Source organism: Podarcis raffonei, chromosome 2 (assembly GCF_027172205.1).
Source record: "Podarcis raffonei isolate rPodRaf1 chromosome 2, rPodRaf1.pri, whole genome shotgun sequence".
NCBI lineage: Eukaryota > Metazoa > Chordata > Lepidosauria > Squamata > Lacertidae > Podarcis > Podarcis raffonei.
Window position 1 is genome coordinate 29,937,967 of NC_070603.1, and position 18,841 is coordinate 29,956,807.

At 42.4% G+C, this 18,841-nt stretch overlaps 1 protein-coding gene across 4 annotated transcripts in view; it reads right to left on the reverse strand.

The window, feature by feature from the left end:
* RPTOR (regulatory associated protein of MTOR complex 1) overlaps positions 1 to 18,841 on the reverse strand; it is a 308,928-nt gene that overhangs the window by 43,428 nt on the left and 246,659 nt on the right. For all 4 annotated transcript variants that reach the window (XM_053375518.1, XM_053375517.1, XM_053375520.1 and 1 more), the window contains 3 exons: positions 17,048 to 17,151; positions 15,682 to 15,865; positions 12,205 to 12,315 (listed from right to left, as the gene is read on the reverse strand). In XM_053375518.1, coding sequence (XP_053231493.1) covers positions 12,205 to 12,315; positions 15,682 to 15,865; positions 17,048 to 17,151 — 399 coding nt within the window. The remainder of the gene's footprint in view (positions 1 to 12,204; positions 12,316 to 15,681; positions 15,866 to 17,047; positions 17,152 to 18,841) is intronic.

Below are 18,841 nucleotides of genomic sequence, written 5' to 3' on the forward strand. Positions count from 1 at the left end.
TTTGATAAAAATGTCATTTCAAAGGAATAAATTGGAAGAAAATCTTAAAGGACTCTGTATCAAGAAAAGAAGACAAGGGGCATGTACAGAATCTAAACATTACCAGTTGGCATCTAGCATGGCTTTTGTAAGTATGGATTAGGAAATGCTTCTTCCCTGTGTAACAGCTCCCATGGAGTTAGTCTGTCCATATCAGAAGCTGGCTGCACCAAAGTGCCTTCAGCACATTCGTTGTGTTGGCCTATGATGCCAAATATGTTCATAGTGCTGGTCTTTGTTTCACCTTATCTGCTCTACCATGCCAAATTATGGAAAGGAAGAGCTACATGGTTTTCTCTATATGGTTATTATATGAGGCAGTATCACATACATAAACAGACAATAGGTTGCATCCAATGAAGTTGTTCCTTTACTGCAAGAAATTTGGAGCAGAGAATGTCTTCATTTTATGCCGGAAACCAGATGAGGACCAGGGCATCAGCTTCCTGATCACAAGCTTCCATACTGGGCAATGTACCAGAGCAAGCTGATATACTTTGTCACTTTGCAATGAAACTTCTCCTTTCTTAACTCCCCCTCCCTGTGTATCCCCCACTTCTATTCTGGTGGTTCCTCAACTTTCTAGGGCAGATTTGGGAGAGGAGGGTATGTAGAGAGAGGAGAGGGAGGAGAAGTTCTGCTGCACTAGCAGAACAGGACAGCTTCATTGGGTACAACTCAGTATTTTGGGCTTCATACTCTGGTGAGCTGTAGTGGAATGCACTGATGAACAGGACTGACCCACAACATTTTGGCACCCAAGGCTAACCACAAAAAGGTGCCCCTATCCCCACCAGGGGATAAGGGTGAGTGAAGATCTGCATCAGAAACACAGATGGAAGGAAGATCTACATGAATATCTGCTTCCTCTATGGCTCCTGCCACCTGAGACGGTCGCTTCACCCTGCTTCATGGGTAGGCTGGTCCTGCTAGTGAATGATGTTGCTAAAACCAAGGCAGTACTTGGTTCTAGAAACTCGAGAGGGGAATGGAATAAACCATCTACACACACATGGGACCAACCTGAGATCAGTACATGTGCAAATGTCTCAATTAGTGGCCAATTATCGGCAAGGGATTAAGAGTGATCCGAAATAAGTGATTTAGCAATAACATTAATTCCTTTCCCAGAAATAAGGACTCGCTAGAGCATTTGCATTTTTTCAGCTTAGGTGACTGGGTTACAAAGGTGGGGCAGGATGGAGACTTATAACATTATGCATAGTGTAGAGGAAGTGGAATGAATGATAGTCCCTCTCTCATAACACTTCAAATTAGAGGTCATCCAATGAAATTGACAGGCACAAGATTAAAGATAAACAAAAGAAAGCACCTTCACATCATGCAATTCATAATGGCTTAAATGGCTTTATATGCCTGTTGTTTTTGTCCATTGAGTTTTCTTGGCAGGGATACTGGAGTGGCTTGCCGGTTCCTGCTCCAGGTGGATCACGTTTGGTCAAAACTCTCCACTATGACCTGTCCATCTTGAGTGGCCCTGCACGGCATAGCTCATAGCTTCTCTGAGTTATTCAAGCCCCTTCGCCATGGCTTAGTATACATACTAGTATACATACTTCCATACATACTTAGTATACATACTTCCATACATAGTAGTAGTGATGTATGGAAGTGAGAGCTGGACCATAAAGAAGGCTGATCGCCGAAGAATTGATGCTTTTGAATTATGGTGCTGGAGGAGACTCTTGAGAGTCCCATGGACTGCAAGAAGATCAAACCTATCCATTCTGAAGGAAATCAGCCCTGAGTGCTCACTGGAAGGACAGATCCTGAAGCTGAGGCTCCAATACTTTGGCCACCTCATGAGAAGAGAAGACTCCCTGGAGAAGACCCTGATGTTGGGAAAGATTGAGGGCACAAGGAGAAGGGGACGACAGAGGACGAGATGGTTGGACAGTGTTCTCGAAGCTACCAGCATGAGTTTGACCAAACTGCGGGAGGCAGTGGAAGACAGGAGTGCCTGGCGTGCTCTGGTCCATGGGGTCACAAAGTCGGACACGACTAAACGACTAAACAACAACAACAGATGGCTTTAAAAAGACAGGACAAATTTATTGAGTGTTAGGACTATTAACAGCCATTATTAATGAAATCTACTGCGATCTCTACCTTCCGAGGCAGTAAAGGAATTGTAAACCAGTTTTTGCTGTTGGGGGGCAATCAGTGGAGGATGGCTGTTGCGCTCATGCCATACTTGTGGGCTTCCCAGATGAAGGATGATAGACTAGATGAACCATTGGCTCAATCCAGCAGGCCTATTCTCACACTATGTTTGTTCTCTCCTTGCAGTCATTTTTTTTGACTTTAGAAAAGTCTATAGTAAACAAAAGACAAGCTTCTGTTCTGTTCTATTCACTTCTATGTGGGTCTCCCAGAGGTGTGTGGGTGTCTGGAATAGTGTTACATGATTAGGATCATGACACACTACAGATTTCTAACACCTCTTGGCTTCCACTCAGACAGAAACCAATTACAATTCAGAAGTATCCCACTGAGCAGTGACATGTGAAAGCCAATGAAGTTGTTCTCCGCCTTATCCATATCAAGATGGAAACAGTCAGCAAGGGGTTGTGGAAATAAGGACAGAGGATGGATTTTCTCCTTGCAGCAATAAATAATGTTATAGGGAGATCTCTGCTGGTTTCACAGTGATGAAACAATTTCCTAAGGGGCTAAATCCTCCATCAGTTGAACAGAGCCAGAGCCACTGTGGAGCTGAGGTGGGCAACCTGTGGCTATTGAGGCTAGGGTGTGAGTGTATATTTTTGTTCATATGTTGCCTGCATTAAACATAAAAGATCCTAAAAGTTGCAGTCAGACACAGGGGCAACACCAATACTGCACTTCCCCGACTTTAAATGTTTTCTCTTGAGGTGGGAGTGGGGCTGGATCTATGATACCTGAGCATTGCTGTTAAGTATCAGTTAAAGCACTACCAGCAAAACACTACACTCTTTTCTGAAACAAACCTTGTTCTGCTTTTCCATAAATCGAACACTGACTGATGCCAATGATTTGTAATGCCACCAGTCAGTGCATAGAAGCATAATGCCTATTTCTCAGGGAAAGAATGTTCCCTTCCACACCAAACCTTACAGAAATTAGGTGTACTTGCAGCCCCTTTTGCATGTATTCCTCACAAGAGCAACTACTCAGTCACCCTGCTTGCTGCATGTGTTTCCTAGCAGAGTCTTGGCATAAGGATCTAGGCTCTCTCTCCTATCTACATTTAGTTCACATTTCATGGTGTGTGTGTTTAAATGCAGGCAGCTGAAATTCTCAGAAGGCAGCAGGAACAAAACAGGATTCTTTACTCCTGAATGTGCCACGTGCAGCATTTTCAGGAGACTATTCCACATAACTCTAGAGAACTATATAGATTGTAAGAATGTCAAGCTCAGCTAGATGAACTATGGAATAACCAGGAAAATAGCACAGCTGCAACTGATGGCATATACCAATTTTGCTCCTTGGATATGTGCAGTGCTAGCTTTTGTTTCATAGACACTAATTATTGTTCAGTGTAGCGTTAGGTTTTTTTTTTTATAACTATCTTTGGTGAAGAACACCCTGTAGGATACAGCATGTGCGGTGTCCATGAAACCTCTGTTAACAGGCTCCCAAATCGACTTTTTATGCAACATGAGCAAAATGCAAAAGATAGTGGTAGGCAGAGAAAGAAGCAAGCATAAAGGTATACTGCACATCCCTTGGATGGGATCTTTAATACTGGATTCTAGAGGTTTTTAAGCAGAAGTTGAATGGCCAAATGTCATGTATGATCTAGATGAGATTCCAGGACTAGATGACCCTCAGGGTCCCAACTCTACAGTTCTATGATTCTATATGGAATCACAGGTTTTTCCACTGGAAGCACAGGTCTCAAACTCCTCCTAGAAAAGCAGTTTGGGGGAGGAAGAGTTATGGGGCGGGGAGCAATGGATGGTGAAAGATGGTGATGCACTATTGTTCCCCATAACATTTCATTTTTGAATGCCAGGCTGTAACTGTGGCCAGGTGGCGTTTGGATTCATAGAGTTCACCAGTATTATGTAAAAACTGCCAATACACCTTCCCAAAATTGGATAAGCATTTTCTAATGTTTCCTGAATTAGAGCCAAACCTTTGTGATGGTATGCTTATATTGCTCGTGATGTCTTGTCATGAACAAGACCTGCCTTTGTGTGTGAGAGAAAGCAAGCAAGTGGGGATGAGCAATTGTGTGGTAGGAGAGAAGGGAGAAGAAGAGAGATGGACAGGAGAGTGGAGAAGTAGTGAGTGGACTCATGAGAGATTGTGGGGATGGTGGTGGAAGGGCAAAGAAAGGAGATGGTTGAGGGAGAGGATTGTGCAGGGGAGGGAAAGATGGGCAGAGACAGTGTGAGGAGCAGATTCACCCTTGATTTGGGCTATTTGTGTACATGGGTATTTAAAATCAACCACAATGCTGGCTGAAGGTTTCTAAGGTGGCAATCCTAAGTACACTTACCTGGGAGTAATCCCCACAGAACAGATGGGGCACACTTTTGAGTACATATGCATAGGAGCAGACTGCAGACCAAATTCTATTTCCAAGAAAGCAAGTCAAATGATGGGACAGCCCTATGAGTATGATCTGTGAGATATCAATCCACCTGTTTTATTTCAAACATCTCAGCAAAATTCAGGTCCGGGGGAAATGCTATAACTCTTCAATATTAGTGGTGATAGGGAATATGAGGTAAAAATGAACACATTATATAGGATTGCAGTAATTTTAAAATATGGATAAAATTCTCTTACTACCCAAAACCCTTTTGTGTATATATATTCCTGTAAACCCTGATGAAATAAATGGGACATCTATTTCCAGTGCAGCTTGTGGAAGGAAAATTCTTGCTGGAATGTGCCTCATATCTATGGTAGTAAATAGTTATTGCTGGACAAATCTCTCTCTAGAACTGTGTTGTAGTTCTCCATCCAGCAACAAGTAATTATTCAAAGCACTCCAAATATTCTTACACTTCTACTTAAAAAAAAAATCAAACTGAAGTACTCACACTAAAAACACACACCCTGTGTGCACAGAAAGATGCATTTTGATTGGCCATCTGGAGTGATTTATTAGATTAATAAGGCACCACTCTGGCGAACAGCTATTCTCAGAAAGTAGATAAATGTTTTTAATAATCATTGGGAGTTAATATATTACCCACTCTGAATGGTAAAATAAAGATAGCATTATCCTAATTCTTTTATTTTTAAAACATCTACGTACTGTTCTCTAGACTTGGAAACAAGCACATAGAAGTCAGTTTGGCCAAAGTAGTTGGACCAACAGCTTGAAGCTAATTAGTAATTAAAGTAGTAACATTTCCAAATGTTTCAATGCCTGTGTAGCTATGGGTATCAAGAGAAAATTAATTGCATTTGTGCTGTAGTTGATGAAGTACCAAATGCTTTATTACCTGGCAAATTCTCTTGGTGGTTCAATTAAAAAAAAACAAAAAACTGGGGAACTGCAAATCCACCTGTAAAACATGTTGTGATTAAGGAAAAAAATTGCTTGAATATAGAGCCAGTTAGTGTTTTGCTTTGATGACCAGTAGGGCTCTTGGGTATACAGAAAAAATATTGACAGAGATCTCAGTAACAAGTTTTATGTTCTTAAAAAAAAGGGGGGGTGTCAGCCATTGTTTCTTTATTCCAAAACCCAGGTGTAACCTGATACCTGCAGCACCTAGCAGAAACTAATTCTGTAATTTTAATCTTGGAATAGAAATGTAATGCTGATCATGTGATTAAAACATGCCGTCTAATTTTTGTACTTTTAAATCTTGTTTCCCTTGCCTCCACCTCCTATTTGGATACCACCTACCCAGATGAAGAGCTAGAACTAAAACTTAGCTCACTAGTTCGTCATATTTTGGCTGGTGCTTATAAATGCTGGTTTTGGAGAAATACATGGATTATTCACATGTCCATTCTGGGCCTCCTGGAGGCACTAAGCGCACACAGGTCTGTTGGGTGTCCGTGTCTTTGTTACTTCACAAAGTATTTCTCCCCCAGAAAGCCCAGCAAGAGCTATGTGTGCTCACTACCAACAAGGTAGGTTACTGAAATGAAAAGAAAAGAAGAAGCTGGAATAGAGGACTGAAAATGTGATCAGCTAACAGAGGACCTCAGGTACATATCCCCACTCCCGCCCCCCTTTGCTGAACTCTTCTGTACATATCATACCACACAGCTCTGGGATTTGTTATGTTGAAGCATGAAAATAGAGGACTTCACACTCACACAACACCCACCTACCCACCATACAACTGTATATGAAGTTTTAGGGCCAGCTTGGGGGGAAAAAAAGCTCTCTCAACCCTGAGCCTATAAAGTACAGCACTATTCAAAATGCACGGCAATATTTTGTTTAGTTGTCCGCTGCCACTTGTTATCTTATTATGCCCTCCTCTGTTTGTTCATTTTTTAGTAAGTATTTTCTGGAGCAGCAGCAGTGGCTCTTCAGTGCCTTACACTGCTGCACTTTAACATTTTTGAACCCAAGACCGCAGTCACTGATTGCGGACATGAACCAACAGCCTTTGCCCATTTGTGGCTCCACAGAAATTTAGGGGGAAGCTTATCTTGAACCTGGAGGTTCTATATTGTCATCCATTGATAAGACTCATCCTCCATGAATCTGCCTGTTCAAGTGGTTCTCAAAGCACTGGGAAGGGGGGCACGTTCAGCGGACCAGTTAATACCACCCCCTGACAACTCAAAGTACATACATAATTCTTATTTTAATAACTGTAGTCTTGCCTATCTAATGCGATGAATGTGCCTGCTTCTTGCAAGCAAAGTTATATGAATTCATTGCAAGACATATTTCAGCCTTTTTACATTACCCAGCATGCAAGAAACCTATTGTACTGCCTATAGGGAGACATTTATTTCTGCTCCCTCTTCAGCTGACAGACTGTGCATAAAATACTGTAGCAGAGTAATTTTGGAAGATATACATGTGTACACACACACATACACACACAGGTGCAACACAGGAAGTTGTCATGCCAGTATGAATTGGCATGAATTTCTGGCAACTCATCGCTATGAACACAACCTCTAACTAAGAACCTTACATCCAGAAACTTGTGCTGCTTTGGATGGATGCTCACAATTCAAATTTCAATTGCCTAGTCTAATTCATGAGAACCTTCAGCGTGTCTCCTTAGTTTTGTTCTATAAATGCATCTGTGATGCATGAGGATATGTTATTATGGGGGCGAGAAGGGTGCTTTTTATGTTCTTGTGATTTTAAAATGAGGCCAAAGAATACCAGCCCTTGAGTTTCCTGAGTTCTAATTCAGATTGCATAGATCTGATGAAGGGCTTTGACCTTATCAGCTGAAAAGTACTCTTCACACTGCTCAACAAGATAGGATGCCCATCTAAGCGCCACAAAATGGCCATGTCCTTCCACGAGAACATGTGTGGCACAATCCAGTATGATGCTTCATCCTCAGACACCTTCCCTTTAAAGAGCAGTATGGAGGAGGGCTGTGTTCTTGCCCCAACTCTCTTTGGCATGTTCTTCCCTCTGTTGCTCTTCTATGCCTTCAGCTTGACAGAAGATGGAGGGGGGGGGTCTGTTCAATGTGGCATGTCTCCACACCAAGACAAAAGTGTGGTGGGTTCTTATCTGAGAGATGTTGTTTGCAGATGACGAAGACTTGAGGAAGCTCTGCAGAGACTCATCAAATGTTTTTCCAAGCCTGCATGGAGTTTGGCCTGACCATCAGCCTAACATCTTGGGTCAGGGTCTTGCTAGCACACCATGCACCAGCATTTCTGACCCCAGGCTTGAGGTGGTAGACAATTTTGTTTAACTGGGCTCCACAATAACCAGCAACCTTTTCCATTGATGCTTTCCACATGTGCTGTAACAGGAAGAACCAGGGGTACCACATGGCAGGACAGTCTCAAAGATGTGTTGTTCCAATGTTACCTTCCCAGCATGTTCACACTTCTGTCTCAGTGGTGTCTACCACTAGATTGGTAATGTCCACAGATGAAAGATGGCAGGACCCCCAATTCTATGGGGAATTGGCTTCAGGCACCAGGCCCATTGGTAGACCAACTCTGTGTTGTTCTCTACAGCCACGGCAAGCACTGTAACTCTCTAACAGTTTGACTCCAATGGCACACTCTTCCATTCTCTCTCAAGACATATGGATGCCAATGAATTCAGATTGTAGATAAACAGCCTGGTGACAAATGGAAACCCCAAAGATGCATGAAATGAAGCAAGGTCAACTCTTGGTCCAAGAAGATTATGTGACTTGCTGACCTCCCTCCTGGATTAGAAAGCTTTTACTTAAGGCAAAATGTTCCAGTGTTGCTTCAACATTAATACAGCTAGAAACAGCAAAGAGAGTGAGACACCAACAGTTCTGCCCTTGCTGTTGAAAAGCAGAGGCTTTAATTACACAGCAAGCAAAAACTGGCATTTTTAAAAAAAGTTTGTTGTTGATGTCCCTCTGGGACAACAGACAGGCAGAATACTTAATCACTGCAACTCTCCCAGGAAGCTCAAGTGCTATCTGGATCAGAGAAAAATTGTTTGTTAACCCTCATGGCACACAAATAAAATATGAACATAGCGTTGCTCAACATAGCATGTGAGCTGAAAGATTGTGCTGTATTTGGCCTACATTCTTGTGCTCAAATCTTGAACCCACCCCAGCCCAGCTCTCTTCCCACTTCACCTTGCTTGTGTGTAGGTTAGATATAATGTGCAAAATGCACAATGAAGGTTTGGCATTTTCAGCAACAGTCAGAGGCATAGCATTAGCTTGCTCACGGTATTAGATGTAAATTCCAGAATCATGAATTCAGCACTGCCTCTTTACTGTGGAGATGAATAGAAGCATGAGAGGGGAGGGAGCAAGTTTTTCTTTGAACACAAACCTCTGTAGTAATTAGCAAGGAAAGATACAGAAAACACAGCTGTTTGCAGCAAGTATGCAGACAGCTGCTTAGAAGCTGTCCTTCCCTGTACCATTGTGATGATTTTGGTGTCATTATTATACATAATTTATATAGCATTGTTTGGCATACAACCCACCTCTCATTCATATTCTGTGAGGCAGGCTGCTATTATTCCTGTTTTTACTAATGGAAATACGGGCTGAAAGGTTGTCATCCAAGGTCCATGGCTGAATGGGACTAGAGCCCTCATTCTTGAGGTCCAGAAAGCAGACTGAATGACTTGCACTGTGCAATAGCTGGGCTCTTTCTCATGAGGTTTTCTTCATTTTTTACTTTGTTTCCTTCTTGGTGGGCCATCAAAAATGGCTGGGGAACACTGCCTCCAAATGCCTTGTTTACAGGCCAGTTCATCACAGGGGCTTGCCTACCCTCCCTCCTGCAAGCCATCTATCACTTTTACACCTTCTCTGATGTTGCTGCGACATTTCCTCCCTTCCAATCTCTCTCTTTCCTGGTGTCCCCTTACTCCTTGCTGTCCTCCTTGGAATTTTCTGCCGATTATAAAAGGGAAACAGTCCCTTCCAGGTCATCTCCTTTCCAACCCCCCCAACCCCATCAATCCACCTGGAAGCTGGCAAGCACAAGGAGCCAAAATGCCTTGTTGTCTTTCCCATACACATGGTATAGGATTGGCTGCAGCTTTCTATTGAATGCATATAGGTAAAGGGTAAAGGGACCCCTGACCATTAGGTCCAGTCGTGGCTGACTCTGGGATTGCAGTGCTCATCTCGCTTTATTGGCTGAGGGAGCCGGCGTACAGCTTCTGGGTCATGTGGCCAGCATGACTAAGCCGCTTCTGGCGAACCAGAGCAGCGCACGGAAACGCCGTTTACCTTCCCACCGGAGCAGTACCTATTTATCTACTTGCACTTTGACGTGCTTTCAAACTGCTAGGTTGGCAGGAGCAGGGACCGAGCAACAGGAGCTCAGCCCGTCACGGAGATTCGAACCGCCAACCTTCTGATCAGCAAGTCTTCGGCTCTGTGGTTTAACCCACAGTGCCACCCGCGTCCCATTGAATGCATACTTGATAGTAAATTTGGCTTACATTTTCTGTGAATTCTGTGGCCTCCTGCCTGGTGTGCTTCCTGTACAGTGGGGCAGCTGTGGTAGTGTGGAAGGCACTAGATTCCTCTGGTGGGTTAGGCTCAGGTGACAGCATATGTGAAGCTTCTGCCTTAGGCTGTGTGGGCTCAGGACCACCAGCCTCAGATTATATGTGCTCCAAACCACTAGCTTTGTGCCCTGTGAGCTCTGAATCACCAGCTTCAAAAACAATGGCTTTCGGTGAATATGTGAGCCCTAGGAGAGGAGATTGCAGCCACTTTGCTCCTCACTGGTCATTCTGCCGCTGCAGCTAAGCCATGGCTTGGCATGTCTACTGAACTTGAGTATATGGTTTATATCTCTCCAGACTAACCATGAACCAAGGTTTGCCCTATGGTTTATAGCTCATGGGTTGACTAGGAGAGCTAAACCACGAGTCCAGGTCTGGAAAACACACTATGTCATGCTTAGGTCTGTGCAGCACAGCGGGAAAACAACCAGAGAGGAGCTAAGGGGCCACAATCTCTTTGGGAGTCTGTGCATTTGCACTAAGCCACAATTTGGCTTATCATTAGGTACAGAGGATGTGCAAGTCATTTTACTTTCTACTATGACTGCTTGATTGTAGGCAACAAAGCCGCCCTGATAACATAACCTGCTCCATGCCTGAACTAGAGAGTGGCTGCCACACTAAGTACCCAGAATCTTGTATGGTAGAATGGGATCCCATGGCTGTGGAAAGAGATCTGCCATCCTTTATGGTGTGCTGTGTATGTGGAAAGGGAGCCTGCAATCCTGTTGATCCACATATAGGTTCTTGCTACCACCCAAAATGGCCCATTATACCTTTTTGCAGCAAGTGGCACTACAAACAGGGCTAAGACGGAGGCCTTAAACTGTGTCATGATCAAGAGAGCCCATAGCATTACCTCCAAATGTGTACTATTCTAACAGAAAAGACAATGAAATAATACACTTTTATATTTGAATTTATACTGGTACATAAGTGAGGATGCAATTAAAAACTAACAAACTATCTTGCAGTATTCCTGTTTCTATATAATGTACCCTCTTAGCACATATGATTTGTTTTTAGAGCAGCACAAGAGCCGTTAAACATGCAGTCTATCACTTACTAAGTGGAAGAGTCCACACAGCATCTATTGTGTGTGTTCTGCACATAACACAAAATGTAAAACACTTTCTTTCATGATTTTTTTTGAGAGCACAGCCATGGATGTCACTCAATGATAGCTGATTTATAATCACAGTATGATAAATATGGTACTAAATATATTATTGTCACATCAGAACAAAAATGTATGTTCTCCTGTGTGTTTTAACAGATCATAAAAACTTTAGAAATCTTTGGGGGGGGGATTTGTATGTGTGTTTTGTATTTAGAGGCCCCTCATAATCTGAGCCCTAAATTGTAGTTTACTTAGCTTGTGCATTAATCCAGCACTGGCTATAAACATATGTAACCTCTGACTTTCATGCCCCATGCCTTTCTTCAGTTTGCAGCACAATCATAGGGTTCCAATGGCAGGACTCTGAATGTGGCAGAAGCAGGGGCATGCTTATGAAAACAATGAGTACAATACAAACCACCACTCCCCTTCCACACACATGTATTATTTTCCTACTGCTGATAAAACCATACGGGATGGATTCAGCATGAGCTGGGAAGTGTTAGCTAAAGCACAAAACTGACAAGCAGTTACAAAGCATTCTGTGAATGAAGCCTGCAATATTTATCCATCTGCATGCCAGGCTATTACTGAAGAAAAGGAATCAATAGCTGCTGGGTGTTTTTTTTGTGTGTGTTTAAAATAAATAAATAAATGCTCAACTCCTGGAACAGAAAGTAAATGAACAAAGAGAGAGAGAGAGAGAGGACCATGAATGAGAACTTGGCAGTGTGAATATGCATGCGTGTGCGCGCGCACATGTGTGTGTGCATGTGTGTGCATGTGTGTACATGTGCAAACAGTAATTTGATTTTTAGGGTGAGGTGCATACAAATGATTCTGCAATTCAAAAAAGGGCTTATAGAAGAAAGGCAGGCTGTACCTTCATCACCGGTTGAGCAAAATACTTGGCACTCCAGTCGCAAAACCCCGTCTGCATTGTTGCTGACATGAAGTTTTTATGCCCCACGGTATCTTCGGCATCATCAGCTGTCTGTCCAGAGAAAAGTGAGGAAACAAAGGTACACGTGCTTCAGTTACAGTACCTGTACATCTGGTTTCTCTGAGTGTATATCACATCAACCACAGTAGGATGTCACCATCCAATAATAGTCTATTGGAACAACCCCGCCCCCCGCCGCCAAATCAGAAGATAGCCTAGTACAGTGGTACCTCTAGTTACGAATGCATCTGTTTACTAACGCTTCAGGTTATTAGCTCCGCTAACCCGGAAGTAGTTGCTCCCAGTTGCGAACTTTGCTCCAGGATGCGAGCGGGAGGTGCCATTAGCGAAAGCGCGCCTCAGGATAAGAACGGTTTCAGCTTAAGAACAGACCTCCAGAACGAATTACATTCGTAACCAGAGGTACCACTGTATATTATTTCTGAAGCAAATCATGGGGGAATGTGGCCATATTTTGCTCTCAAATATTACATGCCACAGAAGTTGCTATGCCCTGTAATAAAGTATCTTGTAAGTATCTTGACCATTTCGGTAACACTAATTAGGGGAAGCACTTCTTAGGGCTGACAACCTTTGTATCTTTCTATGTGGTAGATACCAACATTCTCCTGTGATCCTTTTCAAGGGCAACGTACACTGTTAAGCTCAACCAAATAAAGTCAAGCTCTTTTCACAAACACAAGTACAGAATGCTGTTAAAGAGTCACACAGCCAGGACTGAACAAAGTAGCTGAGAGAGCCCTCCAATCATATTTGCAGTCATATATGCATACTACTGAAAATGGTGGTGAGGCCACTTGGATGAAAAATATATATGAAAATGCTCATTACATTTATATATGCCACTGTCTTCCAAGGTTTTCCCTGCTCCATTTCATTCTCAGAGCAACCCTGTGAGGTTGCTTAGATTGTAAAAATTGGCAAAAAAAAATCTTACTGTGTGACCTTGGGCAAGATTTATTTATTTTTGCCAATTTCTCAAATTGATTTTCCAGGTCTTAACCCAATTATACAAATTATTTCCAAATGAATACAATTTTGTTTAAGTGACTTCCCATGTGTCATTCTTGATGCATCCTTGTCTTCTGATGTTACTGCTTTTATAGCACCCAGTGAGATTTATGTGGGGAACTGAAACTGAATCTCCCCAGTCCTAGTCCAACATTCTAACCACTAATACACCATCCTAACTTTTACCAGCTTGGTTCCTCAAGCTTTACAGTATTTTCTATGAAAGTTGCTACCTATGAACCAGGTAGCCGGGTGCTATTTCCAATTCTGCCACTGCCTATAAGAAAAGACAACATTGTCACATGTTTCCAACTATGCAAATGGGAGGTGAAAGGGGGCCATAGAAGAATTCCAAAGATCGCTATAATATTATAATAAGTAATAAATAAATTTAAGGACTATGTGCTGTCCCAAAATGCTGTACGTATTTGTTTGAAAGAACCATATGAATTTAGGCCTTTGTAAGGAAATACACACACACACACACACACACACACACACTGGCCTAGTGAAAAGTATATTAATGCTGTCTAAGAGGCAGAGACCTGTATTCTCTAGGGTGCCGATTTTAATATTGAACAGGGCACCTGTGTCTTCAGTAGAAGTATAAAAGGGAGAATTTCAGAAGGTGAAATGACACCAAAATGACAAGAGAAACTGGCATGTCCACATTCAAATATCCTTTCTATGAAAATACTACAGAAAAAAGAAGCCCGCTTCTAAATTGCATCTGGTAACCTGAATGGCTCCTGAGACTTACGGCTGCAAGTGTTTCCCCTTATAGTCAACACTGCAGAGAGACAGAGCCCAACTGAAAGATCCCTGACATATGTACCTATCTCAAAAAGGTTTTAAAACACTAAACCACAGTGTTTATTCTGCAAGCTATAAGTTCACACAAAAGCGTAGCGCATGAAGAAGCCTTTCTCAAGATGCATTAACAGAATTAGGTTACAAAAGGAAACCGTATTTTCAGGGAGAAAAATTGCATGCCATCAAGAATGGCAAAAATATGCAGTGAGGAAGAGAGGCTGGAAAAGATTGTAGGCATAGTATCACATTTCTAGCTGCCAGAGATTTTTCCTGTATCACATTATTATACTAGGTTATGACTATCGTATCTGAAGGACTGTCTTCACTTGTATTTTCCGCTCAGATTGATCAGCACCAGAACTTGTAAAGGTAAAGGGACCCCTGACCATTAGGTCCAGTCGAGGATGACTCTGGGGTTGCGGTGCTCATCTCGGTTTACTGGCCGAGGAAGCCAGCGTACAGCATGTGGCCAGCATGACTAAGCCACTTCTGGCGAACCAGAGCAGCACACGGAAACGCCGTTTACCTTCCTGCCGGAGTGGTACCTATTTATCTACTTGCACTGCATGCTTTTGAACTGCTAGGTTGGCAGGAGCTGGGATCGAGCAATGGGAGCTCACCCTGCTACGGGAATTCAAACCGCCAACCTTCTGATCGGCAAGCCCTAGGCTCTGTGGTTTAACCCACAACGCCCCCCGCATCCAGAACTTGTACTCTACATTTTTTTTCTTGCTGCATTTGTCACTGTATAGTGTAAAGGACTGAAGGACTCAAGCTATGAAGCTCACCAGGTGACCTTGGGCTAGTCACTATCTCTCTGCCTACCCTACCTTCACAGGTCATTTCAAGGATAAAATTAGGGGGGGGGGGCAATTTTAAAAATCTGTTATAGTTAGTTGGTACTAAAGGGTTAAGAGGTAACAAGTCGCTCTAATCATTGAGCAGCTGGAAGTCATTAAGCATCCAGGAATGTGAGTTAGTTTGTATAAATAGTCAGTTCACCCGTGTGTTTTCCCCCCCCTTGACCTGACTCGCAGACTCAGTTTGTGGCCATGGGCGTGTTTGCTGATATGAGTTAAGTTTAGAGTAAAGTTTTCTTTATGCCGGAGATAAAAGCATGTGTGCTTTATCGCCAGGGTTTTTCTTTTGTAAATAAAGTTTTTTCCTGAGTTCCAAAGTGCTTGCTCCAGGATTCTTCATTGAAAGGTACTGACTCTCCTGCCTTCTTCAACCGCTGCACGAAATTCTCTGCTGAGATAAGATTTATGGCGTTGGAAGCGCACTGGACGTTTACTTAACATTAAACTAATTAAAGTTTAATGGACAATATGCAATAAATCTGTTGCATTTATTGTCTTTTGTTTTGTTGTTAAGTCACATGGTAGTGGTTGTTTTTTATTTTTATTTTTTTTAAAGCTGTAAAGCTAACAACAATAAATAAATATCTTATTTGTATTGCCAGGATTACAGGAAAATTAAAGATGACATAGCAAAAACTGGAGAAGAAGCAAAACAAATGAGAGTTATTTCAGGGACTGGAGTACAATGAGACAGGGAAGACTATGATCTTACCTGATCTGGGCCCTTGTCAAACATTTTCCTTGTCCTAGGAAACTGGTGGGAGTGTGGAGTGTATTGCACCCCCATGTTGCCCACATTTGCAGGTCTTACAGATGACAGGTCCCGGTTGACCGGCTGCTTTGTCACATCATTAGTCAAGCTGGAGCTACTGGTGCTGGTGGTTGGTGGAGATCCTCTAGAAATGGGAAATCAAATATGGGTGGAAATATTGCTGTACTGGATATCGTTTTACCAGCAGAGTATGAAATCAGACTGCTGCAGAAGATGGCCTTTTGCAACTACAAATTTAAGTTTTCTCTGTCACTTTCCACTTTATTTATTCTTGTGGGTGAAGACATTCTGTTTTTCAACACTAGGTGCTTTTCCACCCCACCCCCCAAGTGGTACCAGTTGGCCTTTGGCCAGTTGAGATTATAAAGGGAAAACTGACATTTGAAATTAATGTTGGAAATCCCTGCGGAAGCCTTGATGCAGCAGTTGTAAAATCATGTCCCCCTATCTGCAACCCTTCTCTGACGGAAGGGTTACTAAGCACAAATGAAGAACGTATGTTCTGAGAAACTTTTTCCACTTCTAATTAGTACCTAAAAGCCATGCATTATATAATAATAATAATAATAATAATTTATTTATATATTTGGTGCATTATCCCCTACCCCGCAATCTCACAATCTGGAACTGAGTCAGACCATTCATGTGACTGGCAACTGGCAACAATTCTCCAGGGTTTCAGACTGTGGTCTCCCAGCCTTATTTGGAGATAACCAGGGCCTGAACCTAGGAGCTTGCGCAGTCAAAGCAGATGCTCTACTACAGAGTTATGGTCATTCAAAAACCAAGAAAAAGTGTGTATCCTATAACGTCTGAAGGGTAGCATTTTAAATAACTGAATATAAGTTTTAGGAAAAAGACAATGCAACAACTTCCCAATACATTCTCCTAGCCTCAGGGAGGGAAAAAACATTTGTGTCACATTTCAGACATTATAGGATGAGATCAACACTTTTTCCAACACAGAGATTAATCTCCTCCTTTGATGGCTTCAACAGAGTTACGTAGGACACTGTATATGTCACTTCTGACTAACTTTTGGCAAAGGGATTTGAAAGCATCTCTAATGTGGGATGAGTCAGGGTCAGTTTAGAGGGATACTTTTGCAGTGTTGCAGCCTTCATTGCAAGGATTGTCAGATCAGTTTTACAGAGAGAGAAATTTGTCCTAAATTGTCCCCTTATGTGAAATATACCATAGCTTACCTCTCCAGACAGCTGAATGTCTGCATGGCACACAGATACACACTGCTCCTTAAGCACAAAATGAGCTATGAATAACAAGGGATTTAAGATGTAGTACTTACCCCACTTGGTGTATGTGCATGCCCTTGTTGGTAGGACTGGCTGGGGCAGACTGTGTGAGGGAAGAAGTATCAAGGATGCGCTGGGGGCGGGCATTTACCGTCGCCTAGGAAAGAAAGAATGGAAAAACTGAGAAAGAACAAATGCCAATGATAGGAATAAAATTATTTTTACCACCAGGAATAACCTTACTGAACCTCAATATCAATGGTGGGAAGTGGAAGCAGTCTTCAGCATTGCTATAGTATTGCTATACAACTTAGATATATGCACTTACGACATAAGGCAGGCATGGCCAAACTTGGCTCTCCAGTTGTTTTGGGACTACAACTCCCAACATCCCTAACTAACAGGACCAGTGGTCAGGGATGATGGGAATTGTAGTCCCAAAACAGCTAGAGGGTCTGACATAAGGGTTCATCTGATGCCTATTAATAAAAGGTTCCTAATTCATATGCAAGATATAATATGTTTGCATTGGTACTTTGGGGACAGGATTTGGCAATGGAAAACAGGCAAATGAGGTTACCTTTATAAAATAAAAAACTCATTAAAATGACCAATCTGACCAAAATGCCCAACTTGAACTTGATGCCTCAGCAAAAGTCCCTTCCAATATACTGTGGCGACAGATTACGAGAAACTAGAACATTCAAATCTGCAAACAAATGGACAAATGGTGCTTTATAAAAGTAGCTTAACCCACCTGAAACCATAGATGGAATAAAATTCCCTCTGCGTTCAGGGGAGAAAAACTACTTTCTGACCTCATAACTGGAGGCACTTCCCCCCAAATTCACTTGAGATACTGGGCTGGCGTGAGGTAATAGATGCTGAGGCAATAACTTCAGAAACAACAGCAGCAATAACTTTAAAACCAACAACAACCATAACAACAAAGAAGCAGGAAAATATGTGCAGCAGCTCTTGCAATTCCCAAAAGGTATTCAGATAAGCTTCTTTCACTGCCTTTAGAAATCTTAGATAAGGGAGAGATGGGAACAACAGGCAAAGAAGTGTGAAAAACCAGGCTTCTTATTCAGCAGACACTTCACTTATAGGGGTGTGTCAAATCCAAAAGAGACTGAAACTATGACCATTAAGATCTCTGCAGTTTACACAAAAGGTGTAAAGAGCCACTGACAAGGCATTTGGGAACTCGGGGAAATAAATAGCATGAACAGCAGGCCATTTTCCAATTGTACCTGCATTTGCACTTTACACTCAAAATTGCTGGGTGCAAACTGGATGATTGCAGCAGCCGTGCTTGAGGGCACATATTGCCTCTCTCCTTCAGATTTCACCTTGTTGAGCTGGCCTTTTGAGGCAGTTTTCTTCTCTCCTCCCCAGCTCATTAGGAAAAGGTTCAAGGCCATCACTAGCACTATACCCTTGATCGGGGAAATTGCAGTTGATGTAATAACAGCCACATCTATAAGAGTGAGAAGCTGCTGCTGGAACAGCCAGCGTGACAGGTTACATCTTGGGATCAAATTGGCTCTCCATCATGTCTTAGATGGCTATGGAATTTGTGTAGCAGTAAATTATATTTTTGAAACCCTTATTGTCTAACGCTTATTCCCCTGCTGATTCTCTTCTGTTGAGGACATGCAGTTATTAAAACCCAGAACCTTTATATGGTCTTCTAGGACCGGACAAAAGATTCTTCTCCATCTGAGCAAAAACATACTTTATGTTTCCCAATATTCCAAAGAAATACTCAAAGGCTTTTAGGATACATCCATATATTGTTGGACTCCATGATCAAAGGTCAGGGGTGGTTGAAGCTATAAAGC